Raw genomic sequence first — 25885 nt, 5'->3', positions numbered from 1 at the left:
TGGGCCACGTGCATGGCAAGTGCTCCACCCAGTGTACCATCTCTGCAGTCACATCTTAAGTCTTTGTATTTTAATGTGTTTGCCAGTTCCTGGTCAAAACCGTAAAATTCCCTTTTATAGAATTTTATAATGATACCTTAATTATTCTTACATGTGTCATTTCCAAGTTACCTCATTTTCTAATTTCAGTGATCTGAATCCATTATCCAGGTGACACTAAGAACCATATGAGTAAAAATATAAATTGGAGCATTTCCTTCCCCCCTCACTTTAATCAACACTTTAATGATTTCTTAATTATGTGCTTAAAACAAAGTCCAGACTTTATCGATGGCCTGTGAAGATTGGCTAGTTCTGGCCTCAGTCTAGTGTTCTTGGCCATCAAGGTCCCCAGAGGCTGCTTCTGGTAATACTTGGCCATTCGGTGCAGTGCTAGGGCTCACTCAGGATGTGGGGCTGTTCATACCACCAGAAGCCCGCCCCCAACCCCCGACAATGTGCACCGGCCCCAGGCAGCACTGGTGATGCTCTCAGGGGAACATGTGGTGCCAGGGATTGCCCCTGGATTGGGTGTCTGAGGTTTGTGATCTGACCTGGATATCTCCCAGACCCTCCACCCTTTTCCCTTTAAGACCCCAAGCCTTAGCTTAGTCTTTCCAGTAAAGAAATCTTTTCTATCCAGTCTTTATAAAATGCGTCTCTGCCAAGACCCCAAGATTTCCTATTTTAGCAGCTCTCTTCTGTCTTCCTAACACTTCATAATTTTTCATTCTCACTTTTTTCCCCCTCTTTATCTGGAATGTATTTCATGGACCATATCCGACTTCACTTTTATGGTCCCAGAATTCTAGCAGCTTTTTCTGGCATTCAGCAAGTACACTGCAAGTAATTATTGCAAGAATGCAGGTTATCTTTGTCCTTTTTAATTTTTATTAATTTGGTGGCTTTAAAATCACAATGTAACTTTCCTTCTCACTGCTCTTTAACTTTTCTGTTGGTGCTGTGGACTAAGGTATGGGGCGGCGGTTGAGGACTTGCCCCATGTGAGTGACGTGCTGGGTCCGATGCTCAGCAAAAAAACCCCAAAAAACCAGGAAGTACTTATGGTATTACACACTTTCCTATGTGTTTTAGGATTTCCCAGGTGGAGTTATAAAATATTTACAAGAAGCTAGCAGCTTATGATACATTTTTAAGTGGGCACAACTTAATCCTTTTGGGTTTCCCTACTGTACCAGAAATTTTGATGTGTTTTTTAATGTTTAATTTTAAAGACTATCTTCAGTCATAATCATGAATAGTAAAGTTACTTTTTTACATTTCATCAGATAAATAGTAAATAGAACCTTGACTTCTGGGAAACGGAAAGCAGTGGGTAGCAAGTTTCCTGTTATGATGGACTAAAAATGATGGTTCTAATGGGAGAGAAAAAAGTATGAAAATGTAGCAGGCTTTCTAGCACTAAGGGACTCAGCAAAAGAACCAGTGCTATAGGTCCTGGGACTGAAAAGGTTGTGATGGCACGGCAGGTCTTCAAACAACTTCAGGCAGGTCTTAAACAGGATTCGCCATAGTTACAGGCGGTGAGCTAGGTGACTGTTCACTAACAAGATACTGCCTAGAATGGAGAATTTTCAGTGGGAGTAATGAAGAAAAGAAGAGGTTCAGAGAAGGAAGAAGGATTTATAAGGAACCTTGGTTTTAAATTGTGCTGTTGATTATTGATTAGTGTCCTGTGTCTGTTGAAAGGAACAGAAGGAAGAACATCCTCTGTAGAAACGTCACTTGTGTTACTTTACATTGGTAATGATTTTCAGTAGGGCATTAGGTAGCTGTGGAAATGGAGAATAAAATATGGATTTAAGTTGCTTTTAAATTTAAAGATTGGCTTTAAAAATATCATTATTAGGATTTTGAATAGCAGCTGATCTGCCCCGTTTTGATCTAAACACATAGGTGGTATAGAGCAGAATTAGGACGTTCATTAAGAAAGTGCTTCTGCAATGATCACACTTCCTCCATTAGGATAGACGTTTCTAAAGCATGAAAAAGGTTCATGCCCACCTATCTAGCCAGTGTGACCTCTCTGCCTCCCTCTCTTGAATGAGAACGCCTCCAAACACCACTTCCGTCTCAGACATCTGTGTTCCCTAGGTCCTAGCATAAGTAGGCACTTGGTAATGCTTATTGAATGGAACGGAGCAACTTTTCCATAGCTCATAAATCTTGGAAGAGGCCAGAATTTTCCTTTATCTCATTTTCAAGTGTTTTCCAAGCCACACCAGCAGAGTGGAAGACTCACACTAGAACAAGGTCCGTGGGTTGGCATCTGTCTGCTTTATGCCTGCTGCACCCACATGGCCTGAGCCCTCCTGAAATCCTGACAGAGGGCAGAAAATGGGCACGGGGCGGGGGGATTGGAGGGAGCTGTGCTCGCACCCACTATTTTCCCAGGATTATTGCCTACAAAAAACAGCAAAGAGAACAACTTGACCAGAGTGGACAAAGTACTGAAAGACGAATGGAAGGACAATAAAAAAAGGATCAGGGCGATGGCAGGTCCTGTAGGGAAATAAAAGCCTGTAAGAATTTTGAAATAGTAACAAGTTAGAGGAGTAATGTATGACATTTTGGTGCTATTTTAATGGGATCACTCTCTGTGCTGTGTTTTGAGTAGATGATGGGAAAATATAAAACATGATTTGTCACACGGTTGTCACCGTGAGCCCATTGTATCATTCTCAGGACCAGGTTAGAGTCAGCCTCTGTTTTGACAGGATGTGTATCGTGAGAGAGAAAGGAATGGTGACTTTTCCTCTGACCAGATGGTAAAGTGGATTTTCTGCTTCCTAAGCATTATAAAGGAAGAATAAAGTATAAGCACTATAAAATAAGGAAAGATGTCAGGGTAGAGGGGACTTTGGAATGTTGCATTAGCTATGTCAAATTTGAAGTTCCTATTAAGTCCCCAAATAAAGACATTGAGTAGACACTTGGACAGATAGAGTTTAGAGAGTTGGTTCAGGCTGTTCTCTGGGGATTGGGAATTCTCATGTAAATGATACTTAAAACCAGGGCATTAAGTGAGATCATCTGAGAAGGGAGAGTACAAAAGAGGAATGGCCCAATGAGCAATCCTTGGATATTTCAGTGAGAGTTCTGGAAAACTTAGTGCCAGCAAGGAAACTGAAAATGAGCTGCCAGTGAGGAGGAGAATACAGAGGAGAGGATAAACCTGAAGGAAGTAAACCAAGTGTTTAAAGAAGGTGGAGATGATCAGAGGCTTTAGAGTTGTCAAATACGTCCTATTAGTCATTGTTGTATAGTTTTTTAAAAAATCATAAAATCTCAGTGACTTGACACAGTAGAACTCACTTCTTTTCCAGGGACCTGAGAGATAATGCAATGAATAAGGTGCTTGCCTGTGACCTGGTACCACATATGGTCCCAGAACCCTGCCAGGAGTGCTTCCTGAACACAGAGTCAGGAGTCAGCCCCGAGACTGCTGGGAGTGGCCAAAAAAAAAAAAAAAGATAAATCCCAAACCAAAGTCATATCTTTTCAAGGGAGCTTCTTCGTTGTGTTCACAGTTTGGGTTTTGCTCTAAGTAGTGACTCAGGACATCCTATTTTCTCCCTCTGTGCTTGCTTGTCCATTCAGTCAGCAGAGAAGGAGGAGAAGAAGGGACTCCGAATTCTCATTGCCTCAGTGCGAGGAGCACAGGATTATTCACCCGGGCGAGTCTAGCTAATATATTTTAATAATATATTCTCAATATAATAATTGTTGGGAATATAATAATGTAATAATATGAAAGCATATTATCTGAATCAATGAGCCCAGGGCAACAGGTCAGGCTGGAAGCAGAGCCTGGCCTCAGGCTCACAGCTCCTTGTAGAGAAGTGGGAGAGGTGCAAATGCACGGGGGCAGAGCAGTCAGTGGGCGCTGGGAGAAGCGCCTGCCCTGCTGCACGCCCAGTACTATGCAGACTGTTGTGCGCAGAGGTCTGCTGCTGACAAGAACTTCCTCAGAAGCAGTGTCTTCAGATTTATTCAAAACACTTGACGAAGACCAAGTTCAGACAGAGGTTTTAGGTGGAAATGGGAGGAGACCCTACTAATGATCTGAATTATAGAGTGTGGAATGAAGAAATTTCAGTTTCTTTCCAGAGGGAGAAGTGGGGGTCACGCATTCCTTTGTAGAGTCTGAGGGTCTTTTGGGCTGTTTGAGATGGGGCATAGGACATGGAGGAACTGACGGGGTTGGGAAGGTGGGAGTTTTCCTGGGAAAAGTGGTGCTCACGGGCTCCAAGAGTGCACCAGGCAGTGCTGAGGGGACCATGCAGATTGCCCTGGGGCTGGCTGCATGCTCGGCCCGCACCTGAACCCCCCGAACCAGCTCTTTGGCCCCTCGGATGCAGGTGTAGCTGCCCAGACTGAGTGTTGGTGTCTGGATTATTCAGTTTGTATGGTAGATGATTTTGAGCTTTTAGTATAATAAGGTGAGCACCCAAACCCAGGATTTAACGGCAGTGCTGACAGCCAGTGGATCTCGGGATCTCGTCGCCTTTGTGCAAGCTGGGCTGTGCCATCAGAGTGAATTTAGAGGGTCTACACAGCTGGTTTGGGGTTGGGGGAAGCGGGCCCGCAGGGCATAGTGCACCTGGTCAGTCTTGACTATTCAAAATTTTAAAGGAATTTTAAAAAAGAAAAGAAAAGAAATATTTTATGAGATACAAATCTGCAGTCAGCCCTACCGTCTGTGTAAATTATAATTTTATTTTTTTGTAGCAGAACTACCGAATATGCCTTCCGTAAAGCCTTCTGCTGGGTTAGAAAGAGTATTTCAAAGTCAAGTCAGGGTCACTATTGTGTTTCGTATTCCCAGGGACAGTCCTGAGAAAAGAGTTTGAGTCTTGAAAGGGTTTTCTGCAACCATCACTCCTCTCAGGCCATGAAAGTTGTCGTTAGAAGTGAGGAACTTAGTTAACCAAGCTCTCTGATCCCCTCTGCCTCCAGTCTTTGAAACAAGTTTGGAGAAATGAGACTTAAATAACGTAGTGGATACTTAAATGACATATGATATATGACATCATAATATGATATGACAACATAAATCTTCAGATAAAAGGAAATCAATTTTCCTTGGAGACCAGGACCCTCACTGATTAGCCAGGGATGAGCGCTCACTTTTCCTGCCCTCCACTTAAGAAAAAAGGGTCAAATGCTGATCCAATAAGTCGCTTTTATTGGGCCAGAATACATCAACTTAAACTTTTGTATCAGGAGTCAGAGAAAAATGAGATGAGCCTGACAAATTAATAAATTGCTTCCAGTTGAGCTTCTGTATTGACTTCTTGTTTGTTCAATGACATACTGTTTGTATATCTAGAATTTTTACTTCTATAATGCAAGTATTGTTGTACAATAGAAATTTCCATTGTCTTCTTATTACCTTCATGATAAGCTTCAGGTTTCTCAGCATGTTAAACCTTCACAACTTGATCTTAACCTACCTTTGTATCCCTGTGTCAAATCTAGTAGTTTTCTTTGGCTGTCAGTATAATTTACTTACACAAAACTTTACCATGCCCAGTGTATCCTGTTAATTTTCTCTGCCTTCACGTCCTCTTTCTTTGATTCAAAAATTCCGTGGCAGCCCTTCTCACCACTTTAGTATTCACGTTCAGTCTTTGCTGTTCTGAAAGCTGTGAGCCTCACTTCCTGCCCTCTTCTCTTTCCCAGCCTGCCAGTGCTTCTCTCTTTACCACTGGGAAGTTCCATCTTTTTATTGGCTCTTCTTGGCAACCAGCAGTCTTCTCTCTGCCTCCCTAGGACGAGCTGCAGTTATGTTTACATGGCCTAGTTCTGGGCTTTATTATTATTATTATTATTATTATCTTTTTGGTTTCTTTTTAGATAATTCAAATCTGTTTAAGGCAGTTAAGCCCAGATAGTCTTGTCTTAGATATGCATAGGTGGCAGAAAAATCTAGATTTCTGATTTACATAAAAGAGAAAGTGACTTTTCTTGGTGACTATATAAAAATTCAGATAGAAATTTATGAGTTCTTGTCTTTATATTTGTTTGGGGACCACATCCAACTATGCTCAGGGCTTATTTATTACTCCTGACTCTGTGGTCAGGGTTCATGTCCGATGCTGCCCAGGGGACCATATGTGGCCCCAGGGATTGAATTTAGAAACGCAGATGCTGTGTTGTCTCTCTAGTCCAAAAATTTTGGGGAAGTCCAACCAGGTGGTGCTGAGAGATTACTCCTGCCTCTACTCAGGAATCACTCTTGGCATGTCTAGAGACATATAGGATGCTGGGAATTGAACCCAGGTCAGCTTGCATACAAGATAAGTGCCCTACCTGCTGGATTATTCTCTGACTAATCAAATTTATTATTTTTAAGATAAAAATTTTTGTTTTTATTAATAGTAATTGATTAAACCATTATTGAATAAAGCCTTATTCTCTGTGATAGATAATTAAAGAAGTATTATATATTTCAGTGAAATGATTATTTTCTTGGTATCAGTACTGTACTGAAAAGCAAAGAAATAATACATTGATGGTTAGATGCCTAAACAAATGTTTGTTGCATCTTTGGTACCACGAAGAAATCCTGTTATTGTGAGAACTTCATGAATAGATTACTTGGAATTAAATGTCAGTACTTAGTGTCTGAATTATATACCTTATAGGAGACTTGGTGTTGTCATTTAATCATTGTCATTATTACTCAGACCTTTAAAATAAGAACCCAGGTTTTCGGGGGTTTTCTTTGTAAATTAAAATAGTTTTGTTTATTAAATTTTTTTGTTAATGTCTCATGACTTACAAAGTTATTCATAGTTGAAATTTATAGTGGAATTGGTGTTTTGGACATTTTGTTACCAGGTTCCAGTTGAGGCAAAGTATAGCCATTAAATTTGGGCCTGTGATTTCTATCTGTATTCTTTCCCAACCAATTTTATTTAATTAATGTTGAGTTAATAAAATATCCATGAAGTTTATTTCTCATTGGAAGAGTGAAAAAAGGGTAGAAGCTGAATCTACCTTCAAAATCCAACCATTGACTGCTACCATCTGCTGCTATACCTATCACTTTGTTCTACGTCTGCTTTTGGAGGACAAATATTCAAATGTTTAATATTATACCGTGAAGAATTAAATATGTTCTACAGAATTATGTCAGAATGCTGTGAGATTATAGAGGAAGGACCAAATCTAATTTGGGGAAATCAGTGACCATTTCTCAGAGGAAATGGCGTTTAAGGTGGAACTAAAACAATAGGTTGATTGTGATAGAGAAGAAGGGCAGTTGTGTTTCAGGTCTGGAAACCTTCAAGTTCTTTTCCCTACATTGTGGTTCAGGTATTTTAAAAATTGTTCTTCTTAATTCGTATAGTGCGCTCATGGACGATTTTGTATATATTGTGACATTCAAGTATTCTTGAAAGTATTCACCATGTGTATTATTAACTTTTGATTCCTAACAAGATGAAAATACTCTCCGAAGTCAAACAGCAAGTGGCATATCTGAATTACTAGCTCAGGCTGACCCGGGAAGTCCTTTCTCACAGCACTGAAGTGAAGGATGATCTTGTACCATGCCCGATGGCACATGCCTAAGAAGTAATCTCAGACAACAGTTTGGGTTTTGAAATTGTCTTATTTATGGTTAAATGCATGAAGCTTAATACACCAGTATGTTCAGTGTAGGTTTTATATAGATCTAACAGGAGAAAACCTTATGTCTTCTGATTTTTCTAATGGAATGTGATCCTTAGTAGAAATGATCTGTCCCGTACATATTTGGTAGAGCCAGAAGTCACTGCACAAGTATCGAAAAACGGGCCCCTACCCTGCTACTTGAGAACATGGACTTTAGAGTCTGATGACCTTGGTTCATATTCTTCTTTTGCCACTTACCAGCTGGATGACTTGGATAACCTAGTTAATCTCTTTGTGATGAGTTTCCTTATCTGAATAAGGTGATGATAAGAATCTGAATAATAGTGTTCATCCTGGGATTATTGTGAGCTTTAAACTGGCTAATGTTTGTCAGTCACTTACTAAGTTCTTGGCTAGCAGTAGGTATTACAAAGGTTTTGAGTAAAGATGGATTAGAATTTAAAAAAAAAAATGTTTTTCAGTTTTTTGTTGTTGACTGTTTTTTATTGTTTTTGTTTTATTTTGTTTTGTTTTGGGTTGCCCCTGGCTGTGCTCGGGGGCTGTTGCTGGCTCTGCATTCCCTTGGCCACAATTGGGAGACAATATGCAGTGTCAGGAAAAGGACTAGTTCTCCTTCTTGCATCATCTCTCTAGTGTAAGATTGACAGTGTTTTACAATATGCAAATCCTACCTGTAAAATTCTATATAACCACAGGAAGTTCAATTCTTTTTCCCTTTTGTTTTTTTTATAAACTTGTCTTCTAATTTTTACAAATTATGATGAATTAAAATTTGGTGTATCTCAATTTTTATACTTTGGTGTAATGATTATGTTGTTTACTAGGTATTTTAACTGTTTTTCACAGCTTGATAACTTTTTAAAACCTCTTTTTTGGTTTTAACCTGGGATCACTCACAGCAGTTCTCCATCAACCTGGCCGGCTCAGTGCCAGGGGCCTGAGGTGCTGGGGCTTCTGGTAACCAGTTGGAGGCCTCTAGCACTACAGCTGGTGATGATGCTCACGGGACCTTGTGGTTCCGGGGATCAAACAGGGTCAGGTATTTTCAAGGCATGTGCTTTATATGAACCCTTATATTATCTCTCTGGGCCAGATTTGTGTTTTGTTTGTTTGTTTGTTTGTTTTTGGTGCTATCTGAAATAGTGGTCTATCGTCACTGATTGCCAAAAGTACTCTTATTAGTATAGTGTGACATGAGTCAGCGTTATTCACGGCTCTTTCTGTTGCACATTTAAACCACAGATGGATCTCAGGGCCTCCTCTAGTTTTTAAAATGGATAATCTTGTTAGAAAATAAGGCATTTGCAATGAACATGCAACCGATTGATAAAAAGACTTAAAACTAATTGTGTAATTACTTATTATGCAATTACTTGTTAATGTCATAATTTATTAGACATTTTAAAACCATAGTAGTATGGTTTTAAAACCATAGTAGTAATCTATAATAGTATTTTGTATCAGCACATCCTAAACATTTTAAATTTAGCTATAAATAATTTGTGGAATCTTTTGGAATTTATTATTTCTAGAGCTTAAAATTTTGGTGTTCAGTGGCTGGAGAGATAGTACAGCAAGTAGGACACTTGCCTTGCACATGGCCAACCTGGGTCAATACCCAGCACCCCTTCTTGTACTCCAATGCCTCCGCTAGGAGTAAACCCTGAGTACTGCTGGGTGAAACCCCAAATCAAAAAACATTTTTCTTTGTCTGCATTTAAATTTTTTTAAAGTTAACTTTTTTTTTTTTCCAAAGGTGGTTCAGTCCACACTGGCAACACTTGGAAACTGCTCCCTTTGGTGTTCGGGGACTAGGAAGTGCTGGGGCTCCACCCCGGGAGTGCAGCCTGCAGAGCATGTACTCCAACCCTGTGGACTAGCCTCCGAACCCTGCAAGTGTCTTGCTCTAGTAATAGTCTCAGGAAAATTCTGGGGAAGGCCTAGGGATTCTCCATGTAGCCTTTGTCTCAGCACCCGCACGGCTCTCTGCTAGAGGACTTACCAGTGTTAGAATGTACTGGTATTTACACTTAATAACCTGATATTTCACTACTTACATTTCTTTTATTTACTCCCTCGTTTCCTCAGGGGGCCGGGTGGTGCGTGGTGAAGCAGGTCAGTCCTGGGCTGCAGGGCTCAGTGAGGTGGTGCTTCTTTCCCTCCTGCTGCTGGCAGAAACAGTGTGTGGGTGCCTCAGAGTCCACACCCAGTGATGTTCCGGGGACATGTGGTGCTTCGGATTTAACTTGGGACCTCATGCATGCAAAGGACATGCACCACCCTTGATCCTTGAACTTTCTCCAGGCCCCTCTCTACTTGACATCGGGTTTACTCATGGCTTGCATTTTACAGGTCTGGAAAGATTTATGATGGCATGTCCCACCATTATATTGTCATAAATAGTTAAAAACCTTAAAAATCCTCTATGCTTTTCCTGCTAGCTTCTCTCCCTGCTAGCTCCCAGTAACCATAGATCTTTTTATTGTCTTTATACTTTTGCCTTTCCAAAATGTCATATAGTTGGAATTTACAGCATGGGATCTTTTCATACTGTCTTCTTGGCTTTAGTACTATACTTTTAAATTCTTCCTTGTGTTCTCATGACTTGATAACGTTTTTGAGTCATGAATAGCTTCCACTTAGGAAATGAAATGAATGTTTGTTTTATAGAAAACTTATAAAAAGTTATTCATGATAGTTAAACATTGAATTCTTAAAAGTAGAGTAAGCAGCCCCTTCCCTTATCTGTCTTCAGTTGTATTTTGCCCTTCTCAGAGGTAATCTTTATCAAAGAATTGCCTTTTCCTCTACCATATCTTTTTCTGTGTGTTAGGAAAACAAATACATGACAGACTCAGTGGGTTAGAACAGGGAACCCAATGATAAACCTTCATATGATATGGGCAGCTAATTTATGATAAAAGACCCAGATCCATGAAGTGGGGTCAAGATAACTCTTTCAACAAATGCACTGGGGAAGCTGGGTGACACATGAAAAAAAAAATGAAGCTGGACTTGTATGTCTCACCTTACACAAAAGTCAAATCAGTATTGATAACAGATTATCATGGTATTAGTCAGAATCCTTAGACTGCAGCAAGGAAAATATAGACAGAGTGCTTGAGGATTTGGATCTCAGAGTGCTCGAGGATTTGGACCTCAGTGGTGCTTTCAGAAATATTATTTCATTGGCAAAGACAGCAGAAATAAAAATAAACAAAGGTAAAATATCCTATACTTTCCTTATAACATTTTTGGATCACAGTACAGTATCTTTTCACTTCATAGTTTATCATGTCAGAAATGCTGTCATATCTTTATTGTTCCATTTTAAAAAAGTGATGAAATTATAATCTTGCTTTGCAGGTATCACGATGTTAACCACTTCTTTTTGATGGGCAGATAAATTGATTAGCATTTTATTTCTCTTTTTTTCACTGAGATTGCACTTTAATGAAATTTTACAAAATAAACACAACCATGCACTCAATAGTTGTGTAGGCCCTTCCACTGATCCAGCTTACGGCCCAGTCTCCGACAAGACCAGCCCATGCTTTCATGACTTAACATATTTTAAAATATTTTTCCTTAAAATTAAAAATAAATAAATTTATTATTAAAAAAATATTTTTCCTTAAAAATAAGCAGTTCTCTAAGATAAAAAGTGCCCTAATGAAATATTTTGCAGGCTTGTGTGAAATGCTCAGTGGTTTTAGAGGACATGATTACAATTGTGTTAATTCATGTTTTAATGTCCAGTTCCTGCACCTTTGCAATACCAAAGTGTTGAAGACCCTCCATTGTTGTTCTGATGTCTCCTGGCCTCCCTCTCCAACCGCCCCCCTCCGACCGTGCTCCCCGCTGCTTGCTAGCCTCAGTTTTACAATCAGAGGCCAACAGTTTGTCCTCACTCTGCATTCCCTGGTTTTATTTCTCTCTATATCACAGATAAGTGTGATCATTGGGTATTTGGAGATTGTTTAATTTTAAGCAAGGAAAGGAATAATCTTGAAAATATGTTCCCAGGGGCTGGAGCGATAGCACAGCGGGTAGGGCGTTTGCCTTGCACGTGGCCGACCCCGGTTCTAATCCCAGCATCCCATATGGTCCCCTGAGCACAGCCAGGGGTAATTCCTGAGTGAAGAGCCAGGAGTAACCCCTGTGCATTGCCGGGTGTGACCCAAAAACCAAAAAAAAAAAAAAAGAAAAAAAAAAAAAGAAAATATGTTCCGAATACTTTGAATTAACTACATTGTACAGTTTTTTTTTAAGTGACTTGCTATTCTTGTTCTCAGAATCCCGACCATTGTCAGTTCCTGTGAAGACGATGCTGAGTCTGTCTGAAGGCTGTAGGAGTCCTGAAGAAAGGATGAAAGAATTTATTGGAGTTGTATGGAATGCAGTGAAGAGTCTCACACTGCAGGTATTTAAGTCAGGGATACCATGGTTTTTTTTATTTTATTTATTTATATATTTTATTTTTCCTTTTTGGGTCACACACAGTGATGCTCAGGGTTATTCCTGGCTCTGCACTCAGGAATTACTTCTGGTGGTGCTCAGGGGACCATATAGGATGCTGGGAATCGAACCCCGGGTCGGCCGCGTGCAAGACAAATGCCCTACCCACTGTGCTATAGCTCTAGCCCCAACATGTATTTTTTTTTGTTTTTTTTTTGTTTTTTTTGGTGCCGAAACCCGGGAACGCATCATGTATTTTTAAAGTACACATATTAATCTTGCTGAATTAATCTTCCAGATCATGTTTTATCTGAAAAAAATACACAATTAAATGTTTACCTGATCTCATAGGAATTAAATAAAAATAAGTTTTATAGAATTTCTCCTCTTTAAATAAGATATGAATGGCAGAGTCATCTTTGTAGAATTTTAGTCTTACTAACAATAATTTTAGGTAGTAGCATTCAACTTCTGTCTAAGATACAGAAAATTGCAAAAGAAAGTTTTTTCTTACTCTCCAAGCCTCTGTTCTCCAGTGAATATGTATCTCACTTGCTTCTCCACCATGGAGGAGCCTGTGTTCTCTTTTGAACATGTGCTTGCTCTCTTTCTCTGCCCTCCCATCTGTGTAAGTTTAAGTAAAAACTACCTTGCTTCACAAGAAAGAAGATAGAAAGAAGGAAAGAGAGAGAAATTTGTTTCTACTGGCAGAAGGTGATTTGCAAATTATATTTATTTAAATTCCAGTAGTTGAATTACTAGATTGACATTATTATAATCCCAGTGTGCTATCATCAAAAAAAACGAGAAGCAGCCACAAATCCAAAACTCATAGCAAAGCAGGTCTATAAAAAGAAGGTCACACCTATATATATATATCATGGAGAAACTACTAAAGCCAAAGATAAGAATACTTTGAAATTCAGTAAAGAGGACTGGCGTGTTACAAACAGTGGTAAGAAGAAATAGCTATTTCGTAGCAGGGTGATGGAGACCAAAAGAGAGCAGGGTAACATCTTTACTGTGAAGGGAGGTGAGCCCCTGACAGAGACCTCTCTATCCTGGGAAGCACTCATCAAAAAAGGGGGCAGGGCCAGAGAGATGGTATAGAAGGGTAGGGCACTTGCCTGGCATGAGGCAGACCCTGGCTTTGTCCCCAGCACCACATAGGGCTCCCCAAGTCCCACCAGGAGTGATCCCTGAGCACTGCTCCAGGAATAGCCCTTGAGCACCACCTGATGTGGCTGAAGGCAAAACAGAAAAACTGTGCAGGGGAGACTCTTTAACCTCAAAAATGGGGGAGGGCATGGGGGCTGGGGAATAAACATAGAAAGTTAGAACTTTCCTCCAGTCAGTGTTTAGTGCTGCATTTGCTGAGCTGTGGAGCACCTGAAAGGCAAGACCCCCATCCACTGCACCTTCTTCCAGCCCATAGACCACCTTATTTTATTTTTTATTTTTTTATTTTTATTTTTTTTATAAATATTGAACTTACTTGACTTTATTTTATTTTATTTTTTTTAAGTCACAGTCAAATACTGATTAAACCACCATCCCTTCACCAGTGCACCTGTTCCACCACCAAGAACCCCAATACACCCCCCTCCCACCCCACCCCCGAACTAAGTAGCTAATGATATTCCCATTATTCTCTATATATATTGAGTACATTTCATATTTCCATACAGTACTCACTATTATTGATTGGAAATTTTCCCCAACAATCAGGCCTGCTGAATAGGCATCATCTAATAATTTCTCTTCATTGGTAAGAGTGAAGACATTGAGTCCTGGAATATTAGAAACCCAAAACCTCAAGACATTGAGGTTTTGGGTTTCTAATATTTTAGCTCAGTTCACATTCAAAATGGATGGCTGCAAGAATCCGCTCTGGTGCCAAAATGGGTTAGGAGACCTCAGGATCACAGTCAATAGGCGCGGAGGCTCTGCTTCTCGTGCCGCGGCTCTCGGTTCATCTCTGGGCGGAAGGCGAGCCGGGAACACCCCCCCTCCCAGGACCACCTACAGGCTACGTCACTAAAGAAAGTCCTACCTCCTGGTGGAGGGGTCTTAGAGGGTGGCTCTCACCGCGTGGCTGCTGCCGCTGTGACCACCTTATTTTAAACCAGTGCATCCAGGAGTCAGTGTATTTGAGTTTAAAATTGGAACAAGAATTATGGTAAGAAAGAAATGCTTTCTGTGTCTCCTCTGAGTCTGACTTGATATAGCACTAATGTTCATGAAAAATTCCTCTCTTGAATTTTGATGTCTTAACTGTTAAACAGAGATTGCCATTTTATGACGATGAGTTGTTTTCTCCTTTAAGCAATACAGATTCTTTGTTCTTTTGCTTAACTTTGCTTCCCTGTTGTAGTGCATTTTCTTTGATGCCAAAATAAATGGCCCTCATTCATAATTAGGTAGAGCCATTCTAGTAAGTATTGTCTTTGTGGAGAAGTAGCACTGTAGCACGGTAGCACTGTCATCCCGTTGTTAATCGATTTGCTTGAGTGGGCACCAGTTAACATCTCCATTGTGAGACTTGTTACTGTTTTTGGCATATCCAGTACACCACGGGTAGCTTGCCAGGCTCTGCCTTGCAGGTGGAATACTCTCAGAAGCTTGCTGGGCTCTCCAAGAGGGATGGAGGAATCGAACCCGGGTCGGCCACGTGCAAAGGCAAACAAAGGTGTTTGCCTGCTGTGCCATCATTCCAGTCCTGTGGAGAAGTATTTTTAAAATATAAGTATTTACTTAATCATAATCATGTTAACCTTTTAATATCCTAGTACAAACTTTTAGAATAACCAGTTTTACCTAGTAATTCATGATAAAATATTTCCCCATCATTTATTATTCTTTTAACTCATTCCCACATTCTACACTTAATTTTTATTATATTTCATGCTTGATGTTGAGAAGACCAAAAATAAATCCTGACTGTTCTCTTGGTCTGATAGGAGAGAAACAGTGTCATTTCTTTAAACATTCTGTAAGAAGCCTCTCTCAGTGGGAGGGATCCCTTTTTCTTACAGGGGAAAACTTTGGTGGTGCAAAAGCGAAAAGGAGATGCTTTAGTAAATGTGGTTACTGTCCTGCACTGTCATGATGGCCTTAGATACCATCGAGGTGCAGACTGGTTGATATGTATAATATAAATTGTCTAGAATGTAATAGCTCTTAAGCATGTTTTGCTTCTGGGACCAGAGATATAGTACAGTTGCGAGGGTGCTGCATTATTCTCGACTGATCTGGGCTCAATCTCGGGTGTTTCATATGGTTCCCTCCACCTCCATCAGGAGTCAGCCCTGAGTATGGAGCCAGGAGGAAGCCCTAAGCACAGCTGGGTGTGACCCCCAAACACCAACAACAGTAACTAAGAGGGAATAATAATGGGTTTATGTGTGATCCCCAAACGAACACCAACCAAAATCCAAAAAAAGGAAATATAATTTTACTTTTTTTATCTTTCACCCTAAAAGCTATTGTATTATGCATTAGGTTACATGAATATTTGACAGCTCTGAGAAAATGTTGAAATTTAAGATTCTTAAATAACAATAAGGGAGCTTTTTGATATTTGTATCAAAGGTATAACAAGGAGGTATATGAGTATTTCGTAGCAGACTAGCCTTTTCTGTTTCTAGCTACTTCATGCAGGGGCTAGATTGATCTTGCAGCTTTAAACAACCGGAGAATAGGCATATAAATTATACAACAGTCTTAAAACTGGACAGTGGAACAAGTTAGTTGTCCTTGAGAAATGTAAAGTAAAATCATCGAGACCCAGTGACTAATGGAATTAGGGCATGAGAAAAAAGAGATTGAATGGTGCCCTGGTTCCAGTTTGGGATAGCTTTTCTGTTTCAGGAACAAATGAGGAGTTTGAATTTATACCTATATTTTAAATGTGCATGTGTTTGAGATCTCCAGTTATGAGACATTAGATGTTTTTATCTGGAGATTAAGGGAAAGATTCTTAATAGACATATAAATTTCGGCCTGATTTACAAATGACTAAAAGCAGAAGAATGGGTTGTTCAAAGAAAGCTTGTGCAGCTGAAAGAACCCTCTGGCAGTGGAAGCAAAGTCTGTGGGGAGAGAGTGTGCTGTGTGCTGGATTGCTTTACACACAGAACTGTACCCTGTTATCGTATTGGAAACCATAGTGACTCCTGCCTCCCCCCCCAAAAAAAAAAAACACAAAATAACTGAGAATGCAATTTCCAGAGTAGTTGGTAGAGGAGAAAATGCCCCTGGATGAGATGTGTATGAGGAAAATCCAGGAAAGTTATGAGAACTGAGGGAATGCAGAGTTTCAGGGAGCCAGTGATCTGCAGTATCAAATTCGAGATGTTCACTATAAGCTCTACTTATTTGCAGTATGAGTCTGTTAGATTAAATACTATTTAAGGTACTTTTATTTTTCGCATTCTTATGGGTTTCTTTTGGTCATTTTACTTGTTTTATATGTATGGGATGCTGGGAATCAACCCGGGTCGGCCATGTGCAAGGCAAATGCTCTACCCGCTGTGCTATTCCTGTGAGCTTAACCTTAAAATTAATTATGAAGTAATTGAGATTCAGAGATTTACAATTTTTTAAAAAAAAAATTTAGTGTAAAGTATGTGTGTTCCATCTTGATTTTTAATTATAGAATTTTATGTTTTTATGACTAAGCTTATTGACTTTACATGAGCATGTAGTGAGCAAGGAGTGCTAAAACTCTTGTGTTTGTACAGGTTATCTTGAATATGATCCAAGAATGTTGTTAGTCTTACCCCTCATCTAAGCCATGTACTATAATATAAACTATGTATTTAGCTATTTCCAGATGTTAATGTATTCTGGAAAATTTAAGGATAAAGCTAAATTTTGATTAAATTATTAAAATATAAGCCCCAAATTCTGACTTCTTTAAAAAGAAGTGTCCGCGTTTCAAGACATTTTATGATGCAAAATATAAAATAGGCAACTAAAGTTGTCATCAGATAAAACAGAACATCATAACTTAAAGCCATCAAGGAATTAATCTTTTAGTGGAAGTTTGAACAAGTAAGTGTGTTTGGAATGAGAGTTTCTGGAAAGTTGATTTTGGAGCCAAAGTTGATATTTGCTAACCCCTATATTTTTATACTTAAGATCCAAAGACTTATATCTCATAAAGACTTAAACAATATTTGCTATAATCTGTTTGGAATTTGGTAGGAAAAAATAACTTCTACACTTCATTGTAATGGATTATTTTATAGCAACATATGTAGTCTTGAATAGTTTTCAAATTAAGAACTGGCTTTGGAAGCCTTTTCTACAGTAGAGTACCAGAAATTCAATTGTTTTTTGCCACCTCTCTCCCCCTGCTTTTTCCTCTGTATACAAGGCAGCAAAGTTCCTATCTATTTATTAAATTTCCAAAAGCTACATTTTAATTCCAGAAGTCTTGGAAGTTGGCAGGTCCATGCAATTGACAAAGTGGAAATAACTACGGTCTGGAATGCATTTAGGAAGGGAGCACTGCCCTGGGTTTTCCCAAATCAGTTTCTTGTCTTTCATGTTGAAGATCATGTTGCTGGTCAGTGGCATTTCCTGAACGAATTTGCAGAGGGATGGGGATTTCCTAGCTGTGCTTGGGGGCCCTGAGGACCACTCCCAAGGATTCACAAGCTGTCCTTGCAGGTGTGATGTTCCTTGGCCCCAGGTGGTTTTTATAGTTTCTGAAGTCTTCCAAGTAGACAGGATAGTAACGAACTCTTCATTTCTGTGCCAAGCATTTCAGTCTCCTTTCGTTATTTATGCTTGTTCCCCTGTAGGGATCTCCTTCCAGAATTCTGTAAGATTTTGATGAGTGTGTCAAAGTGTCTCAAGTTCTGTAAACCAGTTAATCTAGACCAGAAGTCCCCAAATTTATCTGCCCTACTGCCCCATTTTCATGGAAAAAAATAATCACCCAGTGCCTCCCCAACCCCAGGAAATTTACCTTTTTAAAGCAACAAACAGAAAGTGACACCCCAATTCCTCCCAGATCTGCCACCGCCCTCCCTGGATTGCTCCAGCATCCCCCATCGGGTGGTAGTATCGACTCTAGGAAACACTGACGGTGACTGTAGTGATCCTACTGTGTCAGCCCTGATGTCATCCTGTGCAGTGAACTCCTTGGGTTCTCTCCAGAATTAAGTGAGAGAAGCCAGTCAGGCGGTATAGATCACTTTTGCAAAGAGGACCATATTTTTGATTATGGTTACTGAGAAAGTGGTAGTAATTACATGGTAGTTTGTAAGAAGGAGGAATCCTGGGAGTTTTTTCATGACAGACATTTATGGGAAAAGTATGGAGGTTGATGTCACTCATTCTGGAAGAGAAGACAACCGGAGTTCATGTTTGGATGTTATAATCGAATGCCCTTAATTTGCATATGTTTCCATCTGCATGTGAAGATACAAATTTTCATAATGTTTCAGAATTTGTAAAGTAGGAAAACTGTGATTTGGGTGATAGCTTTATATTTACTGTTTTATCAATGAAATAGTGCATATTTTGTTGGCCTTTGTATACATAATTAAATTATAGCAATATGACTTTCAATATAAATTATGAGCTTGTATATTATATGAATTTGGCAAACAGTAGACATTCATTGTGTTTATTTAGTTAGCAGGCATTTAGGTGGAAGTTAATATGGTAACACATTTATGTCCTTGCGGATTTTCCTTCATTTACAGATGAGGAAACCTAAGTCATGGACAGATTAAATAACTTGTCAGAGCTTCCACAGCTGGAGTAGGACCCATCTGGCTGACGAGCTAATTTTACTATTACTTCAACAGTTTATCTCTCAAGAAAAATAGGATGAAAAGTGTGCATTCAACAGTTATTTAACTCATTTATCTGGTCCTAATAAAATCATTGTTCATTTAATAATTAGTACCTACTACTACATTATGTATGCAGAATGTAGAGAATACAAAAATAGCAACATCTAGTGCCTATAGTGTCACACTGTCGTCCCGTTGCTCATCGATTTGCTCGAATGGGCACCAGTAATGTCTCCATCATGAGAATTGTTGTTACTGTTTTTGGAATATCGAATACGGCACGGGGAGCTTGCCAGGCTCTGCCGTGTGGGTGGGATCCTCTTGGTAGCTTGCCGGGCTCTCTGAGAGGGACAGAGGAATCGAATCCAGGTCAGCTGAGTGCAAGGCAAACACCCTACCCACTGTGCTATCACTCCTCTCCATAGATCCTATGTTCAGTGAAAATTTTGTAAGGCATCTAATATTTAAAAGTCTTCTGTTTCCATGTTTTATAGTGCTGGAACTGTCTTTTGTCTCTTCATTCCTGAATTCCAGCTCAGTTCATGGTAGATATTAAAGAATGCATGAATAAAAAAGAAAAAATGAATAAAAATCTGCAATGCTTCTTCATTTTCATTTTTTATTGGAAGCTGTTTCCTGAAGAATAAAACACATGCATTTGAAAGAACATTTCATTCTGTAGACAATTTACCAAATTTAATTATCACTTTTGCAAGTAATAGAGAAAGAGAAACATATTGTCTAGGAATTGGAAATAGGGTCATTTGTTTAAAAGGACAGTTAATATGGTTCCAAATTTGAAAGCACGTATTTAGTATTCTGTGTGATGGACAGTAGGGTAACTAAGCTGCTCAGATCAGTGTGTAAATGAAGCATATCTTGACCCCTTTCACTGAGTTGTTTTACAGATGGCGGGCTTAAAACAGAGAAATCTAAATTTACCAAACCTCGTTTATGGGTGGTACACAATAGCCCGTATCTTTTCACATGGTACATGAACTTGGAATTTTCAGAAGAAATGCATGGCAGTCTTTTCATTTATTAAAATAAGAATTTCACATAATTTCTACTTTACTGGCTTATCCTTAGGATATGATACTTAGATATGTAGCCCTTGACCTAAGAGGAATCAAAATATAGGTGGTTCTACTTCAAGAATGTGTAATAATCCCTTCTCTTTAACACATGAATGTGTTCAATATTGGCGAAGGAACATGTTGCTACCAAAACTGAAATAAGATCCTTGAAACAGAAAGGATGTTGCCATGGAAAAATGAAGTAACACTCAGTGCAGCTGTGATGCATTAATGAAGAGGATATTTTTTTAAAAGATCGTTTGTGTTTGGTGTGGCTCAGAGGGTCCCAACCAGATGGTTTCCATGAACATGATCTGACCCCCGTTTTGAGCACTTCTTACTGGCAGATTACTTCATTTTCTTTCCCTTGGATTGTCAGATCCTTACATTAATGCAAAATTTACTGCTGTAGATTTATATTCACGTACATAAATCACTCACCATTTTACATTAAAACCACAATTTTAGACATACAGTTTAACAGTTATTTAAAAAGTGTAAAAAGATTTATATGATAGCTTTTGTATATATATACATATATATAAAATAACTGTAATGTTATAATAAGTTTGAGCATTTTGGATTAAGAGTATGTTTTGGTTCTTATCACTAAAGGAATCCTTACAACATATAATATTTTAGTAAGTTTATTGTTTGGAGTTGTTACATATCTCAAGCTAATAGGCAGCATTCTTGTTTGGGTCATTTTGATTTGACGAAATAATTTACTGCTGGATTAGAATAATTTTGGACTATGTTGTGAATTTTGGAAATTCTGGCACAGTTTCTATTTCTCAAGACATATGTACATACTTGTCTCCCATTGTTCAGAGCGTTTTATAGTATACCACCAAAACTGGCATGAAATATTAAGTACTGACTCTTCATAATTTTACCTCTAAGTCTAACTGATATCAAATAACATGTTTTCAATGTAGCATTTTAATTTGTTTAACTGAATATCACCAAGGAATCAGGGTAAATGTTTTAAAAAAATTAAATCAGTTTGAAACAGCATATACTTTTCTTGTGGGATAAAAAAAGATATCAAAAAAATGAGTTTACAGAGTTAAATGATCTATGCTGTAAGGTAAAAGTAGTAGTTTATTTTTTGCTAATAGATTTTTTTTTATTTTCATTTGCATTTTAATTTTTCTTGACTACATTAACAAGTCTGTCCATGCACAGAGGTGCTTTAACAAAATGAATAAATTTGCTTCTTTATTAGAACGGTAAATTATTGTATTGAGAAATTCCAGATCGCTTAGATATTTTTTATGTCCTTACTAAAGAATTATTAACCCCAGGAGAAGGGATTTATAGTAATCTTAGTTACTTTTTATAAACTAGTTCTTTTGCTAATATAATTTGCCAGAATATACAAGTACAAATTTTTGTATGTCAGATATACAATAGAAAATTAAGAGATTAAAATACATTTAGGTTATATGAATTATTGAAGTAATGCTAATGTTTCATATATTCCCTGTGGTGTATTCGATATGCCAAATACAGTAACAGTAACAGGTCTCAGTCCCCTGACCCTGAAAAGAGCCTCCAATTGGGAAAAACGAGTAAGGAGAGGCTGCTAAACTCTCAGGGCTGGGACGAATGGAGACGTTACTGGTGCCTACTCAAGTAAATCGATGAACAACAGGATGACAGTGATACAGTGATGTTCTTTAAAAAACAGTCCAAGTAGTTTAGGTTAGTTGGATAACCTAATAACTAGGTACAGAATGTTCACCATATAAGAGCCAACTCAAATAATAAACTTTAATCAACATTGAGAATAATTAAGAAATTATGATGCTTTCCGTTTTTGATTTGGACTTGCTTAGTTTATTTTAAATGTCTAAGAGCCTGGAAGCTTAAATACATTGAGGGAAGGGGAATATAACAACTTTAGATAATTTTTAAAATCACAATTAAGCTAATAATTTTAAGTATGGTAAAAATAAGCAATAACAGATTTTTCAAGTCCTGTGTTTCTCATTACTATCTAACCCCCGTCTCTCTCTCTCATATGTGTGTGTGTGTTTGTACATATATATACAACTATTTATATATATGAGTCTTGGTATACATTTATATTTTTTAAAAGTATAAATACAAGGTCTCCTTTAATGTTTATGCAGTTATACTTTTGCCTATATAGTAAAAAATAAAGGAACTAATTTCACATAGAATCAGTGTTTGTGTTTTCTTTTATTAAGTAAAAGCAATAAAATGCTAGTCAGTTATAAGGTCATAGCTGGTGTTAACAAAATCTAATGAACTGCAAAAGAAGGAAAATTTTCTCACCTTTTTTTTGCCAGCACATTTTCTTACTCCATCATGTTTCTTGGAAAGAACTGTGGAAAGGCAGATATGTTTTCATCTTATGTACTATGCCCTTTTGATCAAATTTATTGCAAGAAACACCTTTTCAACTCTTGCTCTGTTCTTTTAGTAAAAGTAACTCCCATAGACATGTGGGTGGAATGTTTTATTTTTTGACTTGGCTCTTTTTCGTGGTACAGATACTAGATGCTTGAGGGTATGTTGGTCCCCACGTAATCTGATTCAAACATTTTAATTCTGCTTTTCTCTTCTAGCTTGAAGTACAGTCTTGTTGTGTGTTTGTTCCCAATGGTAGCCTGCCCTCTCCAAGTACAATTGTATCTGGTGACATTCCTGGGACAGTAAGAAGCTGGTACCATGGGCAGACCAGCATGCCCGGAACCCTTGTCCTCTGTCTGCCTCAAATAAAGATTCTTAGTGCTGGCCACAAGTGCATGGATCCGCTGCAGGAGATCCCATTCTCCATCCCACGACCTATCCTCGAAGAAGGTACTTCTTAGACATTCTTCTATGATTATTGCATTTTCAGTTTTCTTTTTTAATATACCAGTGCATATGTAAATTAGTTTTCCTTATTGGGAGATCTACATGAAAATGAGCAAAGTGACCTACAAATATAATCTGAAATTTCTTTACAAAATAAAGAACTGATAACATTTATTGATGTGTACACCTTTTAATCAGATTCATACATAAGAGAGATGTATAAAAATTGTACAATACTGTATAGTCACTAGCTACATTAAAAATTTGAGAAGAGCACTGATTTTGTATGTTTTCATTATATTTAATTGAGAATAATAAGTAGCTTGACCTTTATATATATTCTATATACATTATGACTATAACCTTTAACAGTAATACACATGAAGTATATACTTTATATATTAAATATTATACTGTATAGTATAAATAAGAAAAATATAAATTTATAATATATATAGCTATTTTTTGACATTTATTGTTTAAATATAGAGATGATTGTGTGATGATGGGGAAACATTTAAGAACTTGTTTCAGTTGCACATTTACCCTTTTGAACTTAGACATTTTTCTAAAACAACATGTGAACCAAGGGAAGTTTTAATGGCAAAGTAAGTAATATATACTATATTTTAATAACAAAGTATGTTTTTGACAGTGTTGAACAGTTCACCACCTTATTCATATTATTAAGATAAAAGTATATTCCTGATATTTAGATTACAAGATATGCTGTTATTGAAAAGCAGATACGTCTATTTTGACTTGACATTGATTTTTCTGCCAGAAATTAATATTGGTAATATGAATAACATTATAAAAAAATACAGAATTGAAGGGTTAGAAGGAGATTCTTTAGCGTTCTTCTCACATGATCTTTGCTTTGATCCAACAGTTTCTTTCTTAACCATATTATAGACATTTGTTACTTGCTTTTGGGAGGGAATCCCTTATTATCGCTGTAACTTTTGTGTGTCCAATCAAGAATAAGTCATCCTCAAAAGTAACTGGAGAATACTTATTTTTCTCCAACCTCAGAATATTTTTTTTAACATTTAAATGATTTTTCCCTTGATTAAAATTTTTTTTAGTGAGGTAACATAACATAGGCTTCATAGGAGTAGAAGTGTTTACTTTAGAGGTTACTACACCAACCCCACCCCCAGGTGCCAACGTGCCTCCACCACTGAGGGTAGCAGTGTCTTCGGCTGAGGTCATATGGTTCACAAGTTAGAAACCAGTGGTTTCTCACAGAGGTTATAATTGGCCGACCCTACCCTCTTGGCCTGCAGATGTAAACAGGTCAAAGACTAGTAGTGTATAGAATCCTCACAGCCCACTCTCACCCCTCCCCGCAGTAACCAGAGGTCTAAAGTTTGCTTTTATTGGACATTATCTCCATGCTTTATTTATATCCCAGATGTGAAATAGAATCACCCTGTATCTGTCTTTCTCCTCTGACTGACTGCTTCTTAGCATCGCATACTCCAGTTCCCTTTTGTTGTCACAAAAGGCAAGATTTCACCTTTTCTTATTACTGATTAGTATTCCGTTGTGTTTCGGTACCGCATCTTTTTTATCTCCTCATCTGTCATGGAGCCCTTGAGTCATTTCGACCTTGACTGATACTGATGATGTTGCAGTAAACATAGGTCTGAGCAGGTCTTTTTGAACCAGTGTGTTCTTAGGGTAGACACCTCAAGGAGGAATTATTGGACCAGATTTTTATTTCAAGCCAATATTTGAATACAGTGTTTACAGAGATAATTATAACTATGTAACATACTTTGTTTTAAAGTGTAAAACTAGATAACTGAGAGTATTCTATAAAATTTTATTGTCCTCAGAAGAATAAGTAAGGCACTAGCCATTACTCCTTTTCATTTCTGCTCATTCCTTTGCGGTCATGAATCTTTTGGACTCTAAATTTGCTTATTTCAGATATTTCATATAAATGTAATCATACAATACCTGGTCTCTTGTGACTGATTTCCTTTATTTACCATAGTATTTTTAAGGAATGGTTGACTCATACTGTAGCCTACATCAGGCTTTATTTCTTTTTTATGAGTGAATAACATTTTGCTTTATGGGATCATACTGCTTTCTTGAACTGTTTATGAGGATATTTGGGTTGTTTCTACTTTTTTGGCTATTGTGGATATTTGGCTGCTGTAATCATTCTTCTGCATGTTTTTGTGTGCACGTATTTTAATTTTTATTATCTATATGTATGCCCATATGCCCAGGAATAAAACTGCTTGGTCATAATCATCCCTTTTTATTTTCTTCTTGTAAGGATCCACTGCCAGTCTGTTTCCTTGAAGTCATTTTTTTTAAATTGAGTCACCATGAGATACACAGTTACAAAGTTGTTCATGGTTGGATTTCAGTCATACAATGTTCAAACACCCTTCTCTTTACCAGTGTACATTTCCCATCACCCATGGCTCAGTTTCCCTCCTTTCACCCCCACCCCAGCCTGCCTCTATGACACTTTCCTTCTCTCTCTCTCTCTTTCTCTCTCTCTCTCTCTTTCTCTTGTTTTTTTTTCTCTCTCTTTCCTTTTGGGCACTATGGTTTGCAGTACAGGTTCTGAAAGGGTGATGTCACTTTAACCTCCTTCTGGTATATTTAAGAATCTTTCTGATCTTTGTATTTTAAAGTTTTAGTATTGTTAGTCTTTTATAGATTTCTTAAATTTCATCATATTATCAAATTTTAGCCTCTGTCTCATTCTTTTGTACAAAAATTCAAGAGTCCTCTCTTCTGTTTTTTGCTTCTTTTTATTATATCTTTCCTTTTAAATATTTGTCTCTGATTTGCTGGCCAGCATTTTGAGTCTTTTGAAAAAATCTGACCCTCTAGCATTTGTGTCTGTTAAGGTTCATTTAATTCAGAAAATTATACAACTATTGGTGTACAAGAGATTCATTAACACTATTTTAAGTCATGGTGCCTGAAATTAAAATACAAATCTGATTTAAAATAATATATTTCATTCCATAT

General features: G+C 37.9%; 1 protein-coding gene across 6 annotated transcripts in view; it reads left to right on the top strand.

The window, feature by feature from the left end:
- Positions 1-25885, top strand: part of VPS13B (vacuolar protein sorting 13 homolog B) — a 645914-nt gene that overhangs the window by 276877 nt on the left and 343152 nt on the right. For all 6 annotated transcript variants that reach the window (XR_008628450.1, XM_055125276.1, XM_055125277.1 and 3 more), the window contains exons 21-22: positions 12000-12127; positions 22648-22882. Coding sequence is in view for 5 of the 6 variants with exons in the window: in XM_055125276.1 (XP_054981251.1) it covers positions 12000-12127; positions 22648-22882 (363 nt within the window). In the remaining variant the exon portion in view is untranslated. The remainder of the gene's footprint in view (positions 1-11999; positions 12128-22647; positions 22883-25885) is intronic.

The sequence above is a fragment of the Sorex araneus genome, chromosome 2, assembly GCF_027595985.1.
Source record: "Sorex araneus isolate mSorAra2 chromosome 2, mSorAra2.pri, whole genome shotgun sequence".
NCBI classification, from domain to species: Eukaryota; Metazoa; Chordata; class Mammalia; order Eulipotyphla; family Soricidae; genus Sorex; species Sorex araneus.
Note: the sequence above shows the minus strand (reverse complement) of the source record. Positions and strands in the feature narration are given on the sequence as shown.